We start from the raw sequence: 23,015 nt of genomic DNA on the forward strand, positions 1-23,015 counted from the left end.
AGCAATCTGCAAGGTTATTGCCAAAGCATCAAAGGCTTGCTTAAGGATAGTCTCAATCTTATAAGTATCCTTCAAGGCGTCTCCTCCTTCCACGGGAATAGGGGTCCATTTTGAGACTGCATACACGTGTGCATCCACCTTCGGAAAACATGGACACTCTCTTGCCATTGGATCCAGAGTGTACAGGCCTTCCAAAACCCAATCTCCTTTGAAACTAGCCTCTGGGACACCCCAGTCAAGATCAATAAATTCTTGAATGGCTTCCATCACGAGGAAAACACAAGAGGCTTTATGTAAGGCAACCAAAATCGGATTTTTTTTGGGCTCTGACCCGGTGTCTGCCCCAGGAACCCTGAGCAATGTTTGGGAAACCAAAACTGCAGTTCATCCTTATGAAAGAACTGTAGCACAGTTCTATATGGTTCTAATACTGGAGGAATTTCACCATCTTCAAGGGAGTTAGGATTGGCATCATCTGTGCCATCTAGACCTCCATTGGAAAGTCCCACTGCCACTCTAGCAATACTCCGGTGCTCAACAATAGGGCCTATCAAGGTTCCAACATGCAACTCTGCCCTGGAAGCATTAACAAGTGAATATTGTGCCTGGAGAAAGTATTACAATCCCTGAAAAAAGTCCATCCAAGAAAAGGTAGAAACATCCAATCCAGGATATACTTGGGGCATACATACTGAGCTACCATCCCCTGCTGAGGAACCAGTGAAGGGAGTTCCAAACTCAGGTGCTCCACCTGAGCCGTCTGTACCCAAGCCTATATCCAGCTGGGAAGAACCAGGTTTAGCGAAATCAGGAGAGGCAATTCACCCTGAGCCTCTAAACAGCACTGGCAAAAGTTAGTAGGCACTCCTGGCTGAGAAGCTTGAATATGAAAGGCAGTGCATAGAGAAAGCCGCTTAGCTTTAGACGCCATTATGGTTGACAGTGTGCTGAAGTGGCAGCCAGAGACATGCATTTAGCTGGGTTTTTTTTTGTACGTCCAAAAATACTAGGCGTCCAACACTTAGGCGTCTCACACCCGGGCAATCCCAGTGCCTAGGCGTCCAAAACTTAGGAGTCCCAACTTAGGCGTCAAGGAAACTTGCTTGTCCACCATCTGCTGGAGACAGAGAATACTGGCAGGCTGATGACACTGCAGGAGTAAATATACTGCAATGTCACTTTGCTCTGTCTCCATCTGCTGGTGGGGGTACATAACCTTCTTGTTCTGAATTCATCTGACTAGATGCTAAGAAATTTCAATTTTATATGGATTTAAATTGCTAACAAAATGAATAGAACTGAATCACTCCTTATATCTAATCATGAAGTGGTACTATTGTTGAAACTGTTTATAAATGTGCAACTTTTATGTTTTATTTATTTTCATTTTCTAACATGGTTATTGTTTTAATTGATTTTATATTTTACTGTGAATGTGTCAACTGCCCTTCAATACTTTTTGAAGGGTGCAGTATATAAAACATCTAAAATAAATAAAAATAAGGATAAGGTGCAGGTTTAGAAACACAAAATATTTTCTGTAGTTCAAGCTAAGAACAGGGACAACTCAACTCACCATGCACATGGCAGTGTTGAACAACTATATGTAGGCCATAACATGCAGCAAAATAAAATTCTTTTATTGAAAAAGTTTTTAAAATAGTTCATCCAGGGCAGTGGAAGCATAATAGGTGCATCTCGACACGCATTTTGTGTGTGATTTTTCACTCTACACCAAGTATACTCACTGGCTATACAATTGAAAACCTTATTTTATTTTTAGTTGCCTTTATACTTAACAAGGAATCCTATTTGAGCAATCAAGTGCATGACATCTCACACACAAGAGGAACACAAGTAAATGAGCTTTGCAAAACACTTGCTATCATGTCCCAAAATATGTCACACCCTCCAGCAAGGAAAACACTAAAAAAAAAACCCAGCAATTTACAAAGAAAGATGTGCAGTTTGTCAGGTAGTATTATTTCTGAGTGGATTTTTTAAGCCCTGATCCATCAATTACGTAGAAAGTTTACTAAATTTTCTTACAAGCTTGCTCCAAATCATTCTACAGTTTTTGGGTTTTTTTGTTTTTTTTTTTTTTAAACATCTGTATACAGTAACTGAACATGTTTAAGGATATTGCTCCATTCCAAAAATTTAAAAAAAGAATAAAAGGATTTGGAGGAAACTGCACAGAACATATTGCACAATTCTTTTTTCTTTTATTAAAAAGGTCTTTTCAAATCAGGCCATATAAAACTCCAAAGATTTTCAAGGAGGCGCTAATGTGTACTCTTTTCTGTAATTAGAGGTAAGTGGTTGTTTGCGTGACCATCAACGACAGAAACCTAAAAAAAATTAAAAAGAAAAAAAAAAAGTTATTCTGCAGGACACTTAAATGATAGAGCCTCTAGCAAGAGATATTTTTATGAGATAGCAGCCTATGCCAACAGATGCTAAGAATCAAGAGATGAAGACATTTAATATAGCAAGGCAAATTTCTGCTAATGCCCACTGTGATAGAATTAAGTGTTAATAAAACAATGGAACTTTAAATAAAAAAATTCAAGATATTTCTACATTTTTATTAATTTATTGAGACATTTTACCAAATCTTATTTAATTTCTAATATCAGATAGTGGCAAAACTACTTTTTTTTCTTATTAACAAAAAAAGTGAGTATACTACTAAGAGCTGATATACTAAAGTACAATGCTTTATATTCATACTAGGGCAAAGAATGTACTTTACAGCTAATCTTGCTTTTATGTTAAAACTTCTTTATTAAGAAATGGAACAATTTACAACATACAATATGCAGTAAATTGAAACATCAAATATTCATCACTTCCACATCAAAACAGTAATACACATTTTCATTTCCTCCCACCCTTTTTCTTCCTGCTTCTACTTTCACCCAATCCGCATTACCAGTAGAAAAACAAACAGCAATTAATAAAATATGGAAGCAAGGCCAAGGCGCATTTGGTTCTTTTGCACCCAAACCATGCACAGAGACTAAGACTATTAGTTTAAAAAAAAAAAAAAGCCCTTTAATTCCAAAGCACTAAACCAAACTTTCTCCTTCTCCAAGCCACCATCATATTTCAACCTCCTTAAGCTATTAGGGTATCTCAGGTATAAAGTCACAAAAACTAAATATGTATAGAAAATACTGAAGACAAACCTGGACTTTACATGTAGTTGAGAACTTCACTATGTATCCTTTGAAGATAAGGCTCCCAAAGAGTAAAAATTAAAAAAAATAAATAATTGCCTCCGGTGGAATGATGTTCCACAAGATACTTTCCATCATCATATAATGGAAAGTATTTTGCCATTGCCAAAATAGAGGAAGAAATCACTCCTTACCTGATAATTTCCTTTCCTCTAGTAAAGGCAGGTCAATCCCAATGAGTGGGTTATGCACTTCTACCAGCAGGAGACGGAGCAAAAGCTGACGTCATAAGAAACTGCCATACTGGGTCAGACCAAGGGTCCATCAAGCCCAGCATCCTGTTTCCAACAGTGGCCAATCCAGGTTACAAGTACCTGGCAAGTACCCAAAAACTAAGCAGATCCCATGCTACTGATGCCTGTAATAGTGGCTATTCTCTAAGACAACTTGATTAAAGGCAGTTAATGGACTTCTCCTCCAATAACTTATCCAAACCTTTTTTAAACCCAGCTACACTAACTGCATTAACCACATCCTTTGGCAACAAATTCCAGAGCTTAATTGTGCATTGAGTGAAAAAGAATTTTCTCCAATTAGTTTTAAGTTTGCTACTTGCTAACTTCATGGAGTGCCCCATAGTCCTATTATGTGAAAGAGTAAATAACCAATTCACATTTACCCGTTCTAGACCTCTCATGGTTTTAAAGACCTCTTATCATATCCCCCCTCAGCTGTCTCTTCTCCAAGCTGAACAGCCCTAACCTCTTTAGCCTCTCCTCATAGGGGAGCTCTTTTATCCCCTTTATCATTTTGGTCGCCCTTCTCTGTACCTTCTCCATTGCAACTATATCTTTTTTGAGATGCGGCGACCAGAATTGTACACAGTATTCAAGGTGCGGTCTCACCATGGAGCGATATAGAGGCATTATGACATTTTGCATTTTATTAACCATTCCCTTCCTAATAATTCCTAACATTCTGTTTGCTTTTTTGACTGCTGCAGCACACTGAGCTGAAGATTTTAAAGTATTATCCACTATTATGCCTAGATCTTTTTCCTGGGTGGTAGTTCCTAATATGGAACCTAACATTGTGTAACTACAGCAAGGGTTATTTTTCCCTATATGCAACACCTTGCACTTGTCCACATTAAATTTCATCTGTCATTTGGATTCCCAATCTTGCAGTCTTGCAAGGTCTTCCTGTAATGTATCACAATCCGCTTGTGATTTAATTACTCTGAATAATTCTGTATCATCTGCAAATTTGACATGTACAGCGGACGCCATGTGACCTAGGAAAATGAGAAAATGACGAGCTGTCGAATAATGCCGATTCTGAAGGCATTGTGCGAGGGATATGAGAGTACGAGCTCAGTCCTGAGGGAGGAATGCTCTTGCCCGCATGGTGTCCAGGTTGGCTCCTATGTAGGATAGGATTTGAGATGGAACTAGACTAGACTTGGGGTAGTTGATCAGGAACCCGAGAGACAGCAACGTATGGATAGTGAGACGTAAGGAGGCTAATGCATCCATCTGTGTCTGAGCCCTTATCAGCCAATCGTCGAGATAAGGGTAGACATGGACACCCTGATATCTCAGTTAGGCAGTTACGACTACGAGGCACCTGGTGAAGACTCGAGGAGTGGATGATAGGCCGAACAGCAGTACCCGGTACTGAAAATGTCGGGGCCAGACCAGGAAACAAAGGAATATGCGGTGGGACAGAGTGATCGAGATGTGTGTATATGCATCCTGAAGATCTAGAGAGCAAAGCCAATCTCCTCTTTGTAGTAGAGGCAGTAGAAAACCCAAGGTCACCATCCTGAACTTCTCCCTCTGTAGATATTTGTTTAAGGCACGCAGGTCCAATATTGGATGAATGCTGCCTGACTTTTTTGGGATGAGGAAATACCTGGAATAGAACCCCTGCCCTTGCTGTGAGAGGGGCACTGGTTCTATTGCCCGGGATTTCAGGAGGGTTGATACCTCCTCTTCCAGAAGAGAGGAAAGGTCGGATGAACCCCACATGTTGGCCGAGGTGGGGAGTCTAGTGGTACTGATAGGAAGTTGAGGTGGTAGCCTTGGGTCAGTACAGCAAGTACCCACTGGTCTGAAGTGATCATGTGCCACATGTTGGTGAAATGGCACAGTCTACTACCGACTGGTATGGACGGTAGAGGAGGTTGGCTTATGCTCTCCAGCGAGGAGTCAAAATCCTCAGCTGGGTCCAGTTGAGGGGCTGCCTGGGTCTTCTGAGGTCGGGCTTGCCTCGGCTGACCCTTCTGGTAAGGCCTGGAAGGACAACCTCGAGCGGCAGGAGGATATCATCTCCGTGGCTTGAAAGACAGTCGCTTAGAGTCCCTTCGGAAAGTACTCTTAGAAGTGGATGGGAAATCAGAGGGTACTGAGGAAAGCTGGCGCAGCGTTTCATGGTGGTCCTTCAGCTGTGCCACTGTTTCCTGGATTTTGTCCCCGAACAGATTATCTCCAGCGCAGGGCAGATCTGCTAATCAGTCCTGCACTTCTGGTCATAGGTCTGAGGACTTCAGCCAGGCCCACCTTCTTGCACTAATCCCCCGCTGCAGACACTCTGGAGGCAGTGTCAAAAATATCATAGGCAGCGTGGCCCTCGTGCTTGCCAGCATCTAGGCCTTTGAGCCAGAGCAATGAGTGGATCCTGGAATTGTTCTGGCAAAGATTCAGAGAAATCTTGGATCTTCTTGAACAAGTCCCTATTATACTGGGTCATGTATAACTGATAGAAACATAGAAACAGAAACACAGAATTGACGGCAGAAGACGACCATTTGGGCATATTTGATGCAAGTTAGGGTATCATAGTCGGACCCCAAGCACAATATACAAACTCTATGCGGGTCTGTGATGGACATTGTCCAAGGACAAATTGGGGCACCAACAAAAACCCGACGCCATGGCCTCAACAAAAATGTAGCTGCAGTGCGGTCGATGGCCAATAGGCCCCGAAGGAAAAACTTGATGGGAATCGACCACCAACGAGGGTAAAGCCTTACCTTTCGACTGCGGACTACTGATATCGATAGGGGACCCCTATGGGGTGGAATGTTTTGAAAATTTTTAAAGAAGTTCCATGAGGAAAATTCCTGTCAGGAATCTCTAGAGAGTTCCTTAACCTGCGTGGCTACTGCTGCACGGAAAAAAAAAAGAGACTGAAGGGGGATCCCTGCTGGATGCAGGGTCAGTGCCATACTGGGCATACCCAGTAGGTGCCAGTCAAAGTTCTAGAAACTTTGACAAAAGTGTTCCGTGATTGGAATCCATCCTGATGATGTCACCCATATGTGAGGACTACCATCCTGCTTGTCCTGTGAGAATATAAATTTCATTTTAAAAAAGTAGGCTTTAAATACAAGCCAACTAGCAATTTCCAAAAAAAAATGATTTTTCAAAACAGTCAGTTTTTACAAAGTAGTATTTGCTGATTCTATCAGCTTCTTTATGTATTTATTAGGGATGTAAAATATTAAATGGTTAAATTGTGATATATTAATAGTAGGATTAATACTTATCGGTTAAGCCAGAGCTCTGAAAGAAAGCAGTGATTTACCACTACTTCTCCATTTGCTTAGTCACTTCACTTGGAAAAAAGGGACCAATCCCCATTCAGAACTAGGGAACCAATCACGCCAGGCCCCAGCCCCCTTTTTCCCCCACAAGCGAAGGTATCACCACATCAGCCCTATGGCAGTCTCTCTATCTGGCCCAGGTGAGTAATGGCAGGGGTAGCATTCTCCATCTTTTTTTTTTTTTTTGGACAGTTTTCTCTTACTCTGCCTTCTACTGATACGAGAATGATGCCTTTATGTCTTCTACCATTTTTTTTTTTGAGACTCAATCTTTCACCTTATAAATTAACTATTTTATTTATTTATTTAGAAACTTTTATATACCGGTATTAGTGGGGACATCATACCGGTTCAACAACTTTAGATTGTTGAAGATCAACAATCTTGTTGAAGATTGTTCAATTCTTGTTTAGATTGTTGAAGATCAACAACTTTAGATTGTTGATCTTCATAGTTAATGTGTCATTTAATTAATGCCAACGAAGATCTTATTTTTCATGTTTCTTAATGACAGTACAGAACTGAAACAGGCCAATAAGGTAAGAATTGTGGGAGAGCGGGCACTCCGTTTTGAGCGCCCACTCTCCCGATATGCACCCAGCCACCTCTCCTGGGCATGCTATTCTTTATTTAAATGAGGGGTCGCACTAATAAGGAGGCGTTAGGGACAACAGTGCGTTTTCCTAACCCATGGCTGTCAGTGGGTTACTTTATCATGGCAGTAATGGGGCACGGTGGCCAAGTCAAATAGTACACTAGGCTTGCAAAAGTGTCATGTGTAGTCCAACACAATGACATGAACAATTGGACTTCTAGTTTTTTGGAATGTACTCTTTCATGGTATTTTCTTCAAAATATGAGGTATTTTTAATGAACTCGTTACTAAATTGCAAGTCAACAGGAATATGTTTTAATAGTAATCATGTTGGAGAAATGTATATTGTACCATCTACATACTCTTGCTTTTTTTTTTTAATTCACCTTGTATACTAACTTGCACTCCTTTTATTTATGTGAACATGCCTTTACTTTTGAATGTAATCTGCCTTGTGACTAACAGGAAAAAGCAGACTATAAAATGTTTATAAATAAGAAATGTGAATGGTCATAGGTAAGTTGCTACAAAACTATTTTACCCTCACCTTTACTTATTATTGGTAAAAGCTAGAAGATATAATGAAGATCAGGTAAGCAGACTTACGGGTGCTGGTTTGTATACTCCAAGTTTGAAACGACAGCAGAAAATGTCCACTATGAATTCTGCAATTCCATTCAGCATACCTGAAATGTTAAAGAGGTTATTAAAATACTGGAGAAAAATACAAGCAAATACTCAGTGTCTGCATTTTTAAAAAGCCAAATACTACACTTCTAGCGATTTCTTGCCAAACCAGGGAGGCAGTAAAATTTAATAAATAAATTTACAATCTCAGAGTGCATTCAGCATTTTAAATCCTTCACGGAAATGTAAGGGCAGCATTCAAAAGGCCTGCACTAAACTAATCTGAAAATAAAATCTATATTATAATGCAATAGGCTGCATAACTATTCTAGCTAGAAATGTCACAGAAAATGAATTTTTTTTTTTAATACAAACAAGAGTTTGAAAAAAAAAATCAATGCTGAATAAATTCCTTAGCCAATATATTACGGTCATCCAAATTATTCAGGATGAAGAACAAGACATCCAAACTGAAATAAAAAGTATGCAACACTATTACAGACAAGTTTAATATTTTCACTGGTAACAGTAAATGCAGAAAATCTATGCTTCATGTTCTCTAGGCCATAAGCATTCAATCTCACACTGACAGACCATGATATTTTAGAGAATCAGACTGTTTGTCAATGCATGGGAATTACAAGAATGCGTACTAATGAGATAGTCCTGTGTTGTCCCAATCATAGACACATGAAAAGGGGACATGCCAGGAGCAAATAGGCTTTAATAGATTGCCTATTCAAGCCTTGCATTAAAAAATAAATTAAGAAAGAACTCATGCAATCTGCTAAACACAAAACAAAATTTGAATCATGTAGATGACTTACAAGAAATAAGAGGTAGAGGCTCTTTTTTTGAAATCCTAAAAATGAGACCCTTTCCACCTCTAGGGAAGTAAAACAGGGTTTTCCTCACCCCCCCCCCCCCCGCCCCCAAATATCCTAGTACATTTAAAAGCCTTTTTGTATGTTACTGCAAAGTTAAGTTGCTCTTCCAGTTTCCAATACTCTATGGTTAATGTATTTTAATGCTGGTTTTGGTGATTGTACACGAATACATTTAGTTGAGTACCCTTTCATCCATCAAGATTTTGGATAACGTTACCCATGTATGTATATCATGATTAGTGGTGAATACAATTACAATCAAATGGCTTGATCATTATTTTTGCAGTGTAATACACAACATGTAATTCAACAGTTTCCTAGTCATGAAAATTCTTCATGTTGCACGAGTACTGCTGGTGATTTTAATGAATCTGTTTAGAGCATTATCTGTATATTTGTCTTCAAACTCCCAGATTCTGATTTCATTGAGTTTACCCAAAATATCAAAGAATTAATATAAGAAATGAAAAATCTTCACTCGTTTTCTTTCCTTTTTGTAGGGCCATGCATAAAAGTGTCAATATCTGTCACTATAATCAGAGCATTTGCTATAGGAATTTAAACATGCATAGTTCATTTTCCATATTGCAGGGATTTCAACAGCATTATACAATTCTGTACAGAAGTTTAGGCACTCTTGGGTCAAATTGTATGTTTCAATGAATCTCTAAATGGAGGGATTTTAAAAGGCTGGCATGCACAAATCCCGGAAGATACAGCACCATTAGGCCCTGTCCTGGGGAAGCGCCAGCTGGCGTGCAGAGCTTACTATTGCCCAGGAGAGAAAGTAACAACAAAAAATAAATAAATAGGGTAGGTAGGTCGGGCTTAGGGGTCCAGAAGGAGAGGGGAAGAGAGAGGAAAGTTAGGGAGAGGGATAGGGAACTGGGCAAAAGTTCAATCACATCGCTGCCTGTTTTAAAAGAAATTCCCCCCCCCCCCCCCCCCATGCTCACCGATACAAAATCGGACGCATGGGTATTGGATTTTATAAAATCAGCATGTTCATATGCGTGCCCTGGGAACTGTGCGTACATCAACGCGAGTGCGGGCCTTTAAAAATTTACCCCTAAGTGAACAGAAGCTGACAACCTCTACATGATACAAAAGTTGAAAAAATTTCTGTACCGATTAATGCAAACTTATTATTTGCTGATTTTAACAGATTGAAAATAACGTGAATATGGATTGTGCAAAAATTTGAACACCCTTCCAGTTGATTCATTACTACTTAAAAAAATAAATAAATAAAGTTTTAAATGAGATCCAAAACAGTGATTGACTCATTAGGTCTTCAATTAGTCAGATGGTTTAACAAATACTTTGACTCCCACTGTTGTTCTGTTTACTTTTAACAATCACAGGCTCCTCTAAGCAGCTGTCTACACCAGGGGTTCTCAACCCAGTCCTTGGGACACCTAGCCAATGAGGTTTTCAGGATATCCACAATGAAATGCATGAGATATATCTGTATACAATGTAGGCAGCGCATGCAAATTTATCCCCTGCATATTCATTGTGGATATCCTGAAAACCTGACTGGCTAGGTATGTCCCAAGGACTGGATTGAGAACCGCTGATCTAAGCGCATTTGAAAATGAAGATAATTCACTCTTACAAAGCAGGGGAAGGCTATTGAAAGTTCTCTAAACATTTTCAGCTAGTAATTTCAATGGTCAGAAACATTAAGAAGTTATATGGAACTGCTGAAGTCAGGACAAGATGTAGAAGACAAAAAAAAAAAAAAAGTGGGATAGAACTACCTGAAAACTGATCAGATCAGAAAAAGAGAACCCACAGATCACGGCAAATGACCTGCTAAAAGGTTTAGCTACCACTGGCGTAGCTGCCCATAGGTCCACTGTTGCTTACACAATAATCTACAACATGGAATTGTGAAAAGGAAACTTTTTAAGAACATAAGAAATTGTCATACAGGGTCAGACCAAGGGTCAATCAAACCCAGCATCCTGTTTCCAACAGAAGCCAAACCAGACCACAAGATCCTGGCAAGTACCCAAACATCAAGAAGATCCCATGCTATTGATGCCAGTAATAGCAGATGCCATTCCCTAAGTCAACTTGATTAATAGCAGTGAATGGACCTCTCCTCCAAGAACTTATCCAAACCTTTTTTAAACCCAGCTACACTAACTGCACTAAAAACATCCTCTAGCAACAAATTCCAGAGCTTAATTGTGCATTGAGTGAAAAAGAATTTTCTCCGATTAGTCTTAAATGAGCTACATGCTAACTTCATGGAGTGCCCCCTAGTCCTTCTATTACCCGAAAGTGTAAATAACCGATTCACATCTACTCATTCAAGACTTCTCATGATCTTAAAGACCTCTATCATATCCCCCCTCAGCTGACTTCTCCAAGCTGAACATCCCTATCCTCTTCAGCCTTTCCTCATAGGGGAGATGTTCCATCCCCTTTATCATTTTGGTCACACCTTCTTTGTACCTTCTCCATCACAACTATATCTTTTTTTGAGATGCGGCGATCAGAATTGTAAACAGTATTCAAGATGTGGTCTCACCATGGAGCGATACAGAGGCATTAGGACATTTTCTGTTTTATTAACCATTCCCTTCCTAATAATTCCTAACATTGATTTTTTGACTGCTGCAGCACACTGAGCCGACGATTTCAAAGTATTATCCACTATGATGCCTAGATCTTTTTCCTAGTTGGTAGTTCCTAATATGGAACCTAACATCATGTAACTACAGCAAGGGTTATTTTTCCCTATATGCAACACCTTGCACTTGTCCACATTAAATTTCATCTGCTATTTGGATGCTCAATCTTCCAGTCTCGCAAGGTCCTCATCACAAAAGTTCTCTAAAATATGCAAAATAAAACCCTTATAAGACTGAATCTGTTTGGAACAAAATGCTTTGGTCTGATGAAACTGTTCAGCCATAAGCTTTTAGATGCATGTGGACAAAAAAGGGTGAAGCTTTTTAAGAAAAGAACTCCTAGCACAGGGATGGATTCCTTATGCTTTTAGATTGTGTGGCAGCCATTGGCATATGAAATATTGTGCAGGCAGAAGAATGGATTAACAACATATATCCTAGAACTGTGTTTCTCAGCCCTCTCATGGAGGCACACTTAGCCAGTTGGGTTTTCAAAATTTCCCCAATGAATATGCATGAGGTAGATTTGCATACACTGGTTCTTCAATGTATGGAAATCTCTCATCCATATTTATTGTGGATATCCTGAAAATTTGACTGGCTAGGAGTGCCTGCAAGAGGATTAGGAAACACTGTCTTAGAAGTTAATGTCCAACAGTCAGTGAAGAAACTGAAGATGAATAGGTTGGATATTTCAGTAAGACTACAATCTGAAACATATTACAATCAACTATGAAGTACTTATAAGAAAGAAAGATGAAGATTTTGGAATGGCCTTTACAGTCCCCAGACTTGAATATTATTGAAAATCTGTGGGGAGATCTCAAATATGCACTGTATGCAAGATGACCTAAAATTATTTGAGCTAGAAGATTTCTGCAAGAAGAATGTGAAAAAAATTCCAAAACAAAAATAGAGAGACTCTTAGCTGGCTACAGGGAACACTTGCAAGCTATTTCTGCCAAAGATGGTGTTACAAAGTACTGACTGAAAGAGGTGCACAAACTTTTGCACGTGCCATATTCACTTTCTTATTTTGAATCTGTAAAAAACTGTAAATAGTACCTATGCCTTAAAATGTACAGAAAGATGTCATGTTTAACTTCGAACCAAGTAGAGGTTTCATCAGCTTCTGTTCAATTTGAGTAGGTGAGGGTTAACTCTGGAGTGTCATAGCCAGGTCTGTGTTTCTAGATAACTCTAATGAATATGTATGAGGTATATTTGCATGCATTACCTCAATTGTATGCAAATATATTTCATGCATATTCATTGAGGATATCCTGAAAACCAGATCAGTTTGTGGCATTCCAGGACCAGAATTGCCTACCCATGACATTCTGTATATCTCAAACATACAATTTGACCAGGGTGCCAAAACCTTTTGCTCACAACTATATATACAGCAATGCAATCCCTCTTTCCTTGTGAGATCTCCCAATTTTGCAGTTCTTTTCCCTACTTCTTTCTTTAAATTTAAGAAGCTGGTCTAACCTGTCCATTCCTCCAAGGGCCTTTTTTTAATGCTAGCTAAAATTATCTGCTTGTGATTAGCAGGTAAGCACAGCAATCCAGTGATATCCTCATCAAGTTAATCCTGACTCATTTGGGTCTTTACTGGAAATCATTTTAAAAACTCTTCTTAGAAAACATTTTCTGCTTTTTTTTTGGCAAAGGACTTAGCTGATAGGTTGCATTTGCTGTCTGTTATATTCCTGTATGTGGGTTTGATCAGGAAGCAATTTTTCAAAGTTAATCATTATACAAGAATGGTTTATGGTACAAGAGCTTGGGAATAAATTGTGAAAATTGATTCATAAAAACCTGTCACATCATACCACAGTTTCTCTAAATTAACAATGGATTTCCTCCCCTCCACCTTCTTACTCTCACCTCCCAACCCAGATATTCTAGCATTTTTTTTTTTTTTTTTTAATAAAAGCCATACGTTTCAGGAAATGTGAGCAATAATGAAATAATGATTGTGTTTTTCAGAGGTGATGTGCTTAGGCTCTATAGGGAAAAGATGACTTGTACATGAATACCTTCTTGACCCTTTGTTTTGACATTCTTCAATCACAGTGAAGGCTTCCTTTCTAGTCCTGTGTCAGTAAAGGAGCCTAGATTCCCTAAATAAATCATTCAGAGATGGTGGATAAAAGGAAACAGCATTGAAAAATTTCAGAGTTTATTCTAAATAATTCTTTTTGCAGCTGCTAATTAAAAAAAAAAATATTGAGAGTATCGCTGCTGAAAAGAACAAGTCTCAAAAGTAGACCCATTTTCGAAAAGCAGTATCCTATATCCAGTACCCTTCATCTCCTACAAGTATGCAGCTTATGGGAAAGACTGCAACTTCTAATCTATCCTGCAAAATGTCTTCTCAGCAGAACTGGAATGGAGGTGCAGGTAGGTGCGGGTTTAGGTGTAGGTGTAAGCTGCTGCGGTAGCTGCCAGTACATACCCCACCTCAATCTAGGCTTCCTTAGACCAGCATTTCCAACTAGTCTGCAAGCTTTTCTTCTAGTTGATAGCCAGAACCCCATAAGAATGCAGGCACTATGGCAGTCTTCATTTTATCTTTCCCCTTACAATAGTTGGTCTGCAGGATGTCCTCTGGCCAGCATTGAGATTCAGAGTGTACTTTTTCTGCTGCTGCTTCTGCTTCCCCCTCTGCAACTGAAACTCCACAGGATTGTGTAATTTTGCAAGCACTGCTGGCCCCATTCAGTTCTGACTGCAGAGGGAGAAGAAATTACTAGATAAGTGCTGCTGGCATGGTTCCAGGACATGAGGGAGAAGGGACAGGAGAATGTGCCAAGATGCTAGGAGAGAGGGAAGAGATGGTGATATTGCCAAAGGGGTGCCAGGAGAGGGAAGGGATAAGGTGATGATCATGCTGGGGTAGGGGTGGGGTGCAGAGGAGAGGGAAGGAAAGAGAAAAGAAAGTGATGCCAGGAGGGTGGAGACAGAAGGGGGAAGGAGAAGGTCATGATGCCAGAGGGTGGGGGGAGAGAGAAGGTGATAATGCCAGGGGCTGGGAATGTAAGTTTAAGAGAAGGGAAGCTGATATTCACCAGGGGGAGGGCGCAGTAGGGATGTAAGGGAAGCAAAAGTGATGACACAAGATGGTGTGAGGGTAGTGGAAAAAGAAGATAAGGTGATGGTGCCAGAGGGGTAGAGAGAAGGGAGTGAAAGAGAAAGTGATGATGCCATGGGGTGGGGGAACAGGAAAGATACAAGAAGGTGATGATGCTGGTAGTAGTGAAAGGAGAGGGAGGGGAGGGGAGGTGAGGTGACTATGCTAGGGTAGAGATATGAGAAGATGCTGCTGGGGGGAGGTGGTGGAGGGAGAGAAAAACCAGGAGAAAATGATTATACCAGGGAAAGGGAAGAGAATGTGATATGGGGGAGGGGTAGAGAACTGGGAAGAAAGGGAAGGGAACGATTGCAAAGGGATGAAGTGGGAAGAGAGTAAGGGATGCTGTTAGGCGTGGGGGATATTAAAGGGGGAAGGGAAGAGAAGGTGATGATGCTGCAAGGTTGGAGGAAGAGAATGAAGAGAAAGTGATGCCAGGAGAGTGGGGGATAGGAAAGGTGATGGCATGCCACAATGAAGTGAGCCCTGTGCCAGGTGTGCTACTCATAAAAAAAAAAAAAAAAAGGTTGTGAACCAATTGCCTTAGAGCATAGCAGTGGAAACATGGCACCTTCGGTTGCTTTCTATTCCTGTGCAGCAGAGAGAGGGTCACAATATTGCCCTTTGATCTGCAATGCACTATGGCATTCTCTCCCCACTCCCCTCCCCAATTCAAAGTGCAATAGTCTGACCCCAGACTGCATAGAAAGACGCAGCAGTCCAAGGCACTGAATTGCAACTCCTATGCTCTAAGGAAGCAGTTACCATTGCACAGAGGAAGGGGGTTCTGGAATGTGTGTAAGTGAATACAAGAATCAGAGAGGGTGTGGAGTATGGCACGCATGTATGTGACTGAGTGGATCAGAGGGGATGTCGGATTGAGTGAAATGATAGGAGTAATTTGGAATGTGTATGTAAAAGAGTGATCAAAGTGAGGGCGCATGTAGACTGTGCTTGTGTGAAAATGAGCAAGGGAACTGGATCTGGTGTGGGATGTATGTGTATGAGCAAGTGAGAAAAGTTATTATAGAGAGGAAGGGAGTGAAAATGTATCTGTCCACGCTCCCTCTCCTGATTCAGGATCCCCTTTATGCACCCTCTTCCCTTTCTTTCCTCTGCTCCCAATTCTCTCTTCATCTCCTATCCCCAAGATTCCTTTTCCATCTCCCTTCCCATTCCCCTCTCCCCCTCCTCCTTTCCCAGCACTGATCACCAAGATCCCTTTTCCTCTGGAAAAAAAAAAAAAAAGAGGAACAAAATACATTATCTGGACACAAGAAATGTCAAAAAAGGAAAATTGTTTACCTGCTAATTTTCATTCCTGTAGTACCACAGATCAGTCCAGACCGTGGGTCGAGCCTCCTGTCCAGCAGATGGAGACAGACAAAAACTGAAAGGGTATCCTATATCAGGACAGACCCACCACCACCACCACCACCAGTGGGCAAGTTCCCAACACTCCTTAGGTATAAACAAAATCAAACCTGCCCTCTACCCCAAACCAAGAACTGCTCAGTGTGTTAAAGTTACTAAAATTATTAAAAGATGTTTTCCAGCTTAAATAATTTTGTATGCAAACTTTTCTTTTGAAAATTATCCCACAAAAACTACCCACACATGTACATTTGGTAATTTGCTCAAGTATATTTTATTTTTTGAGCACATTTATTTACAATATTTATATCCCATCATTCTGTTAAACAATCCAGGCAGCTTACAAAATGCTATACAGCAATACAAATAATTAAATAAAAACAACACAGAGAAAATTAATACATATAACAAGTTTGCTAACTTGTTAAAAAGGTTATCCACAGATAGCAGGATGAATTAGCCATAACGCATGGGTAATGCCATCCAATGGCACCAACACGGATCCAGCTCTCACAGCTAAGTAAAGACTTTACTGAGTGGGAGATCCCTCACATGCACACTGAAGCTGTGTCAGGGCTTCCAAAACCTGTCCTGGGGACCCCACAGCCAGTTGGGTTTTCAGGAAATCCAAATGAGAAATTTGCATATCATGGAGACTCAGTACATGCAGATTTCTCATGCATATTCATTATGGATATCCTGAAAACCCAACTGTGGGGGCCCTAGGATGGGTTTGGGAAGCCCTGAGCTATGTAGTCAATCTCCAGAGAGGCAGGCGGGTATTAAATATGGCTAATTAATCCTGCTGTTTATGGAGAAACTGCTTACAAAAAGGCAAACATTTTCTCAGTTGACAAGCTGGAATGAATTAGCCGTTAACACATGGGTAGTCCCAAGCTAAGGGTTGCAAGAGAACAAATTCTTAGACAACTTGGCTCCACCATGTGGACAGTAGATTTCTAGGAACACGCTGCACAGAACTGCTTGTCCAAAGTTAGTTTCTTCGGGACATGCAGTTCAGACAGTAGTGGGAAATGAAATATTGAAAAAATGACCAAGTAGCAGTTTTGTAAGTGTCTTCAATAGAAGTGACCCTGAAATGAATCATGATTGAACCTGTAATCTATAAACCAGCCAGCACACAACAGTGCACTAGTTAGACAGAATTCATTTGGCAACTGCCCTTCCCAATCTATTAAGATCAAGGGACAGTCCCGGTGATTACAGGAATCAGTGGATATACAGTATATAGAGAAGATCGATACTCAAGTATCTGTAACTGATTTGTAGCGGCTCAGATTCATGGAGCAAAACATCTCGTCTTTTGTAGCTTCCTGAGGTGAGCAGATCAATCACTCGCCTTCGGCAGTGACTGACAAGTCATCCATGATTCCTTGATACAAACCATGCAAGTGGTCCTTGGAACACTTTGCTGAGGTGGTCTGCCAGCATGTTCTGGATCCCTGACATTTGTGGAGATGGGCACTGATGTCCCGCCCACATCCAGATTTGGAGGGCCTTCTGTTAGAGGGCATAAGAGCCCATACTTCCCTGTTTACACAGAACACAGCCACTTGTTTGTTCATCTGGATCAATATTCTCTTTACCAAAACAAGGTGAGAAAATACCTTTAGCACACCACAAATGGCACTCACAGTCCTAGGTGGTTGATTTGTAGAAAAATCTTCATAGGGAACACAAAATTTGGGTCCACGCCACACTGGTGTGCATCCCCTACCCCTTTGATGGAAGAGTCTGTAGATAGGTCACTTGATGTGGTAGAACATACAACAAGAGTCCCACATTTAGAGCCTCAGATCATCCACCACTGAAGGGATGCTCTCATCTCAGTGGTCACTGAGGTTTGGTGGGATATTGCCTGATAAAAGTTGAACCTACGAGCTTTCACAGGCCTCACGTGTCCAAATGAATAAGAGGAACCATATCTATTTACAAACATTTGATATTCTGCTTTTTTCCAAGAATAGTCTTAAAGCAGATTAAAACCAGTTTAAACTAGACTCACAGATACATTAATAGTAGCATATGTTATAGTGTCATGTGCAATCAATCTTGCATACATATCCCAGCATACTACCGGTAGATCTTAATACTCTGACTATTAGGCTAAAGAAAGGTTTGAACAGCTTTATTGATTTTCTTTGGAAAGAGACGTAGTAGCATGGTTCTCCAGATTTTTTTTTTGTGCAGTTCAATTTTGCTGATGACAAAGGGGGGGGGGGGGCAGATAGAAGGGTAGTTTGTGAGGACTGGAGATTTCTGGAGGGTGTGTAAGAAGCGAGGAAAAACTCTGGAGTCTATTCACACATTTGAAGATGAGGCAGAATGTTTTGAATTTTATCCTGCTTTCTACTGGAAGCCAGTGCAATTTATGTAGGATGGGACTGATGCTTTTGCCCCTACCTGAATTCTGGTTGCAGTGTTTTGTAGGCGTTTTAAACTGTAATGAGATGCCATTCATTAGTAAGTTATAGTAGTCAATTCAACTGGTGATTAGCAAATAAATTACAGTAGTAGCCAGGTTGTGCTGATTGAGGAAGTTGCATAGCGGTTGAATCTGACTAAGATACATGAAGGAGGCTCTTACTGCCTTATGGATGTGAGCTTGCATTAATGCATTTTGTTCAAGTTGAACCTCCAAGGTTTCATAATGAGTCTTCTGGCTGGAGAGGGGCTCCTGACAGAGAAAATAGAGATAGCTGGGGATCCCTCAACAGATGAGCCAGAGGAATTTGCAGCATCCATGTGTCCAAGAAGGACCAGGACCAACCTTTAGGACATTGCATTCTATTGAAGGAAAGACCTTAACAGGCTTTTCAACTAAGAGAAACGTTTTCTCCTGAAGTGAGTCTATCAGACTCCTATGAATTGCATTCTTTGAGCCAAAACCTTTTCATTTGGCAAAGTTGACCAGGGAACCCAGGGTCTGGAGGAGCTGTATGGTCTTTTCAAAGGACTCCAGAACTCGACTGAGATGGATCCATCACTAGTCAATTGTCCGTGTATGGGTATATGCATACATTTTGCCACAAAGCTGTGCCACCACTACTGCAAGAGATTTTGTGAACACCCTTGGGACTGCAGAAAGGCATTCTTCAGCTCCGATGGGTGAGATGAATGGGCATGTGTGCATAAACATTCTTCAGAACCAGAGTGCACGTTCAATCCTTCAGCTGAATCAAGGGAAGAATAGTCTGGAATTAATTCATCTTGAATCTCTACTGAACCAACAACTTGTTTAGTCTCTGCAAGTACATAATTGACCTTAATCTCCCTGCCACATCCTCATCTGCAGGTCCTTGAGAATTTGTGAACCAGGATAGCTATGGTAACTTTTGGGAGTTGAAGGAATGAAGCAAGAGACATCTGTCCTCTGATCCTTTTCCTTTCTAACAGTGATGGACAGCATCTTGCCAGCTCAGCCAAGAACCTGGAATATCAGATATTCCTCAGAGGAATCCCTCAAATCCCTCAAACCCTCAGAGGATTCCCTCAAATCCATCAAAGGATTTGAGGGAATCCCCATGTAATCCTCTTCCTCCCCTGACCACAGGGGAACACAGTCACAACCCCGACGATGAGAGCAAATAAAGAGTTTTCCACCGGTCTGGGGAAAACATCTAGTAGGAACTCAGAATGAAGAGCTCCTACTACTACCCCTTCCAATTCATGAAGGAACTCTCCTGGAGGAGAAGAATTCATCACCTCATGGTTAGGACTTACACCCAATGCTGGAAGCTCTAAAGAAGAGGTACATATCAGTGTGAGACTCTAGGTGGCCCCACTATGTGAAAAAATGTCCTCCATCTTGAACAGAAGAAGTTCTAGTCTTCCTCTCTGTTCTTCAGGGCTTATAGAGGCAAGTAAATTCTTCACTAAATCTAACAACTGGGCTCCCACTGGCTGAGGAACCCTCTGTCGCAGTTTGAGAAACACCCTCTTCAGAAACCTTGATAGGTTTTACAGATAACACTCAGTGGAGATAAGCCTAAGTGGAACTCTGTGCCATTGCAGCTATATTACTGTGGCAGCAGCTGGCTCTGAGGTGCTCTGCAAGGCTGTATCAACAAGCCCCAAATGGTGCCTTGGTCCATGTTCGGTACCAGCAGCATCTCTTTCTGTGCTGTAACATTAGCAAGGGACTCTTGGGCCTATATGCTGAGGCATTTCCTATACCATGCCAAGTTTATAGACTGCGCCCTGGAATGCGAACTCTGCACCGATGACAGATGGCACTCTGCTCATACCCAGGTCTGAGTAAAATAACTCAGTGCCAAGAAGATCTTTCACACGATGATAGGACATGTGCCAATGAGGCTATGTCCTGCCTCAGTGTCAAGAAAAGGCCTGCACCGGTGGAGTCCTGCGCTAATCTTTTGTCTCAGAGGGAGATGGCCCCAAAAGGCATCCCTCATGTTTAACTGCTCTTCTCAGCGACTCATCTTCTGCTATATGCTTCATACCATATTCAACCCCTGACCTAAGGCTGATTCGTAAACTGGTGCTATAGGTGGTGCAAAGGAGCTTTCCTGGGCTTATGAGCGCGAAAGGGGAAGGTTCCCATCTGAATTTCCTGTGCCAAAAGTCCAATGATACCTTACTTCTGGACTAGAAGTGGCTCCATTGCTCAGCCTCACACTGCTGGAGCTTTCCTTAGGGCCACCATACCAAATAAATGCAATACTTCAACGACAGCAGATGGACTCCCAACGCTCATACATACAGGTCTTCAAGCTGCTGACAGCAGACTTCTTGGCCTTGGGCTTTTCCACAATCATGTAACTCATCTTTAAAGTTCCGTTTGATAGGCTGCTGAGGCAGCAGCAAAAAAACAAAACAAAACTAATGAGGCAGTAAAAAAGGCAGTAAATGAGGCAGTAAAAAAGGCATTAAAGCCAAAACTTCCCATACATGCTTGGTAAAATCTCTGAGCTGTGAAAGCTGGGTTAACGGATGACACCACCCACATGCTATAACTAAAACATGCCTGCATGTTGTATTTTCATGTATTCACACTGTGTCACATGACTTGTCACGTGCCACCCCATGCAGCTCCGTATGTTTAGAGCTATAGAACCCAGAACTGTCACAACTAAACATTACCCATTCACACTTTATGTCTTTTCTTTAGTAGCATAGTAAATGACAACAGAAACAGAGCATATTAGCCCATCTAGTCGTCTCAGTGGAGATTCTTCTTCTTGGGTATGTAAGCATATAAATTCCCATATGCAACCCAACACCTCATCTCTTATGTCTTACTTGAATTTTTAATCCTTTTCCTACCACTACCATATCAGTCCCAAGCATGCCCACAATCTGTTAAGTACTGGCCTCGTCATCTTCTAGGATTCTTACAAGAACAATAAATCCAACACCCACATGCTTTTCCACATCTTAGGGAGAAATTTGTTCTTACCTGATAATTTTCTTTCCTTGAGTCCAGTCCTGACATATGGGTTATGCCCACTAACCAGCAGATGGAGACAAAGACAGGCTTGCTGAAGTCATCCCATATATGTATCTGTCGTGAGCTCAGCCTGCCATTATTCTGTCTCCAGCAGATGGTAGAGTATGCATTCCATGCTTTGGACTGAGGCCTTGTTGGGCTGATCAAGATAGAGAATTAAGTGGCAGCTCCAGTGGTGAAAGACTCCCTTTCCCTCCCCCTCAGGCATCACCCTAACCTAGGAGGATTTTTAAAAAAATTAAAAAATAAAAAGTTAGAGGGCAGCTCCTGGACAGGGTGTGATAAATTCCAAGTTTTCTAATAATCCACACAGCTACCCAAATTAATGAAGGCATTTGTTCAAACTATTCAGTCTCCCCATGGTCATGAAGTTTAGATATTAACCATGATCACTTCATGCAGGTTACCTCAATGCCAACTTGGAAACTCAAAGCAGTCTTACCACTGCTGTTTAGTCATAAATGCTTCTCTGTGCAAGTTACCCAAATACCTTCTTGGAAGCCACTTCTGTTAGGGAAGTATCTGCCACTCAATGTGATTTTACAGCTGTTTGTCACAAATAAGAGAAAGTGAGCCCTTGGCCACTGCCAAGTTGGCACTGCCTTGCCCATAAAGAGATGGGTAAGGCTCTGACAGGCGGTGGTAGACTCATTCACTGACAAGGGCCATGGAGCATGGTGTCTTCACATGACAACCCCTTTCCTCGCAAGTTGAGCCCTTGGGTTCTGGGGGCCAGGAGGACTTGTGGCCCCCAGAACCTAAGGGAGACGAGGTCCAGGCAAAGGTCATGGTAAGCAGGCCAGAAGCAGACTCAATGTCTATACTAAGGTCAGGGCAAGGAGCTGTAAAGCAGAGTAAAGGTCCAAGCCAAGGTCAGAGCCAAGAAGTCATCCAAAACAATGAGAGAGGGAAGTAGGGGATGGGCCTGGGAGATAAGAGACAAGGACAGAAGGGAGGAAACCAGGGGAAGACATGGCAGACAAGGAATGCAGGAAGGAGACACAACAGGAACACAAGAAGAACATGGTAAGGCAAGGCAGGAGACAAACACAGCAAGGTAATGAGAACTGATAAGTGCAGGGGACCTGTTGCTGAGGTGCTAGCTGGAAGCAGGAAACTTGCTTATATAGCTAAGCAAGCAGTGATGTCAGTCAGTGACCCCCAGTAGTAAGACCTATAAGAGAGTTCCTGGAGCAGGAAGTGCTATACATGGCCCTTGGATGCTGCACGACATGGGACACTCTGCCAGAAGCATTTGGAGGTAAGGGAGCTTTACACTGCGAGGACCTTCTCACTTGCATTGTTGCCTTAGTCATTTACTTTAAAATCAAGCCATATTATACTTTGCTACTTCATTTCCATTACATAGTGACATAGCAAATGATGGCAGATAAAGACCAAAATGGTCCATCTAGTCTGCCCAATAAGCTTTTTATTTAAATTTTAATTTTTAAAGGGTAGAAGCAAC

General features: G+C 41.3%; 1 protein-coding gene across 1 annotated transcript in view; it reads right to left on the bottom strand.

Annotated features, from left to right (window-relative positions):
* Nucleotides 1–1,619: 1,619 nt before the first annotated feature.
* ERGIC2 (ERGIC and golgi 2) overlaps nt 1,620–23,015 on the bottom strand; it is a 162,518-nt gene continuing 141,122 nt past the window's right edge. The window contains exons 14-15 of the mRNA XM_029599996.1: nt 7,991–8,070; nt 1,620–2,351 (exon numbers count right to left, since the gene is read on the bottom strand). Coding sequence (XP_029455856.1) covers nt 2,286–2,351; nt 7,991–8,070 — 146 coding nt within the window. The 3' untranslated portion in view covers nt 1,620–2,285. The remainder of the gene's footprint in view (nt 2,352–7,990; nt 8,071–23,015) is intronic.

This window comes from Rhinatrema bivittatum, chromosome 4 (assembly GCF_901001135.1).
Source record: "Rhinatrema bivittatum chromosome 4, aRhiBiv1.1, whole genome shotgun sequence".
Taxonomy (NCBI): Eukaryota; Metazoa; Chordata; class Amphibia; order Gymnophiona; family Rhinatrematidae; genus Rhinatrema; species Rhinatrema bivittatum.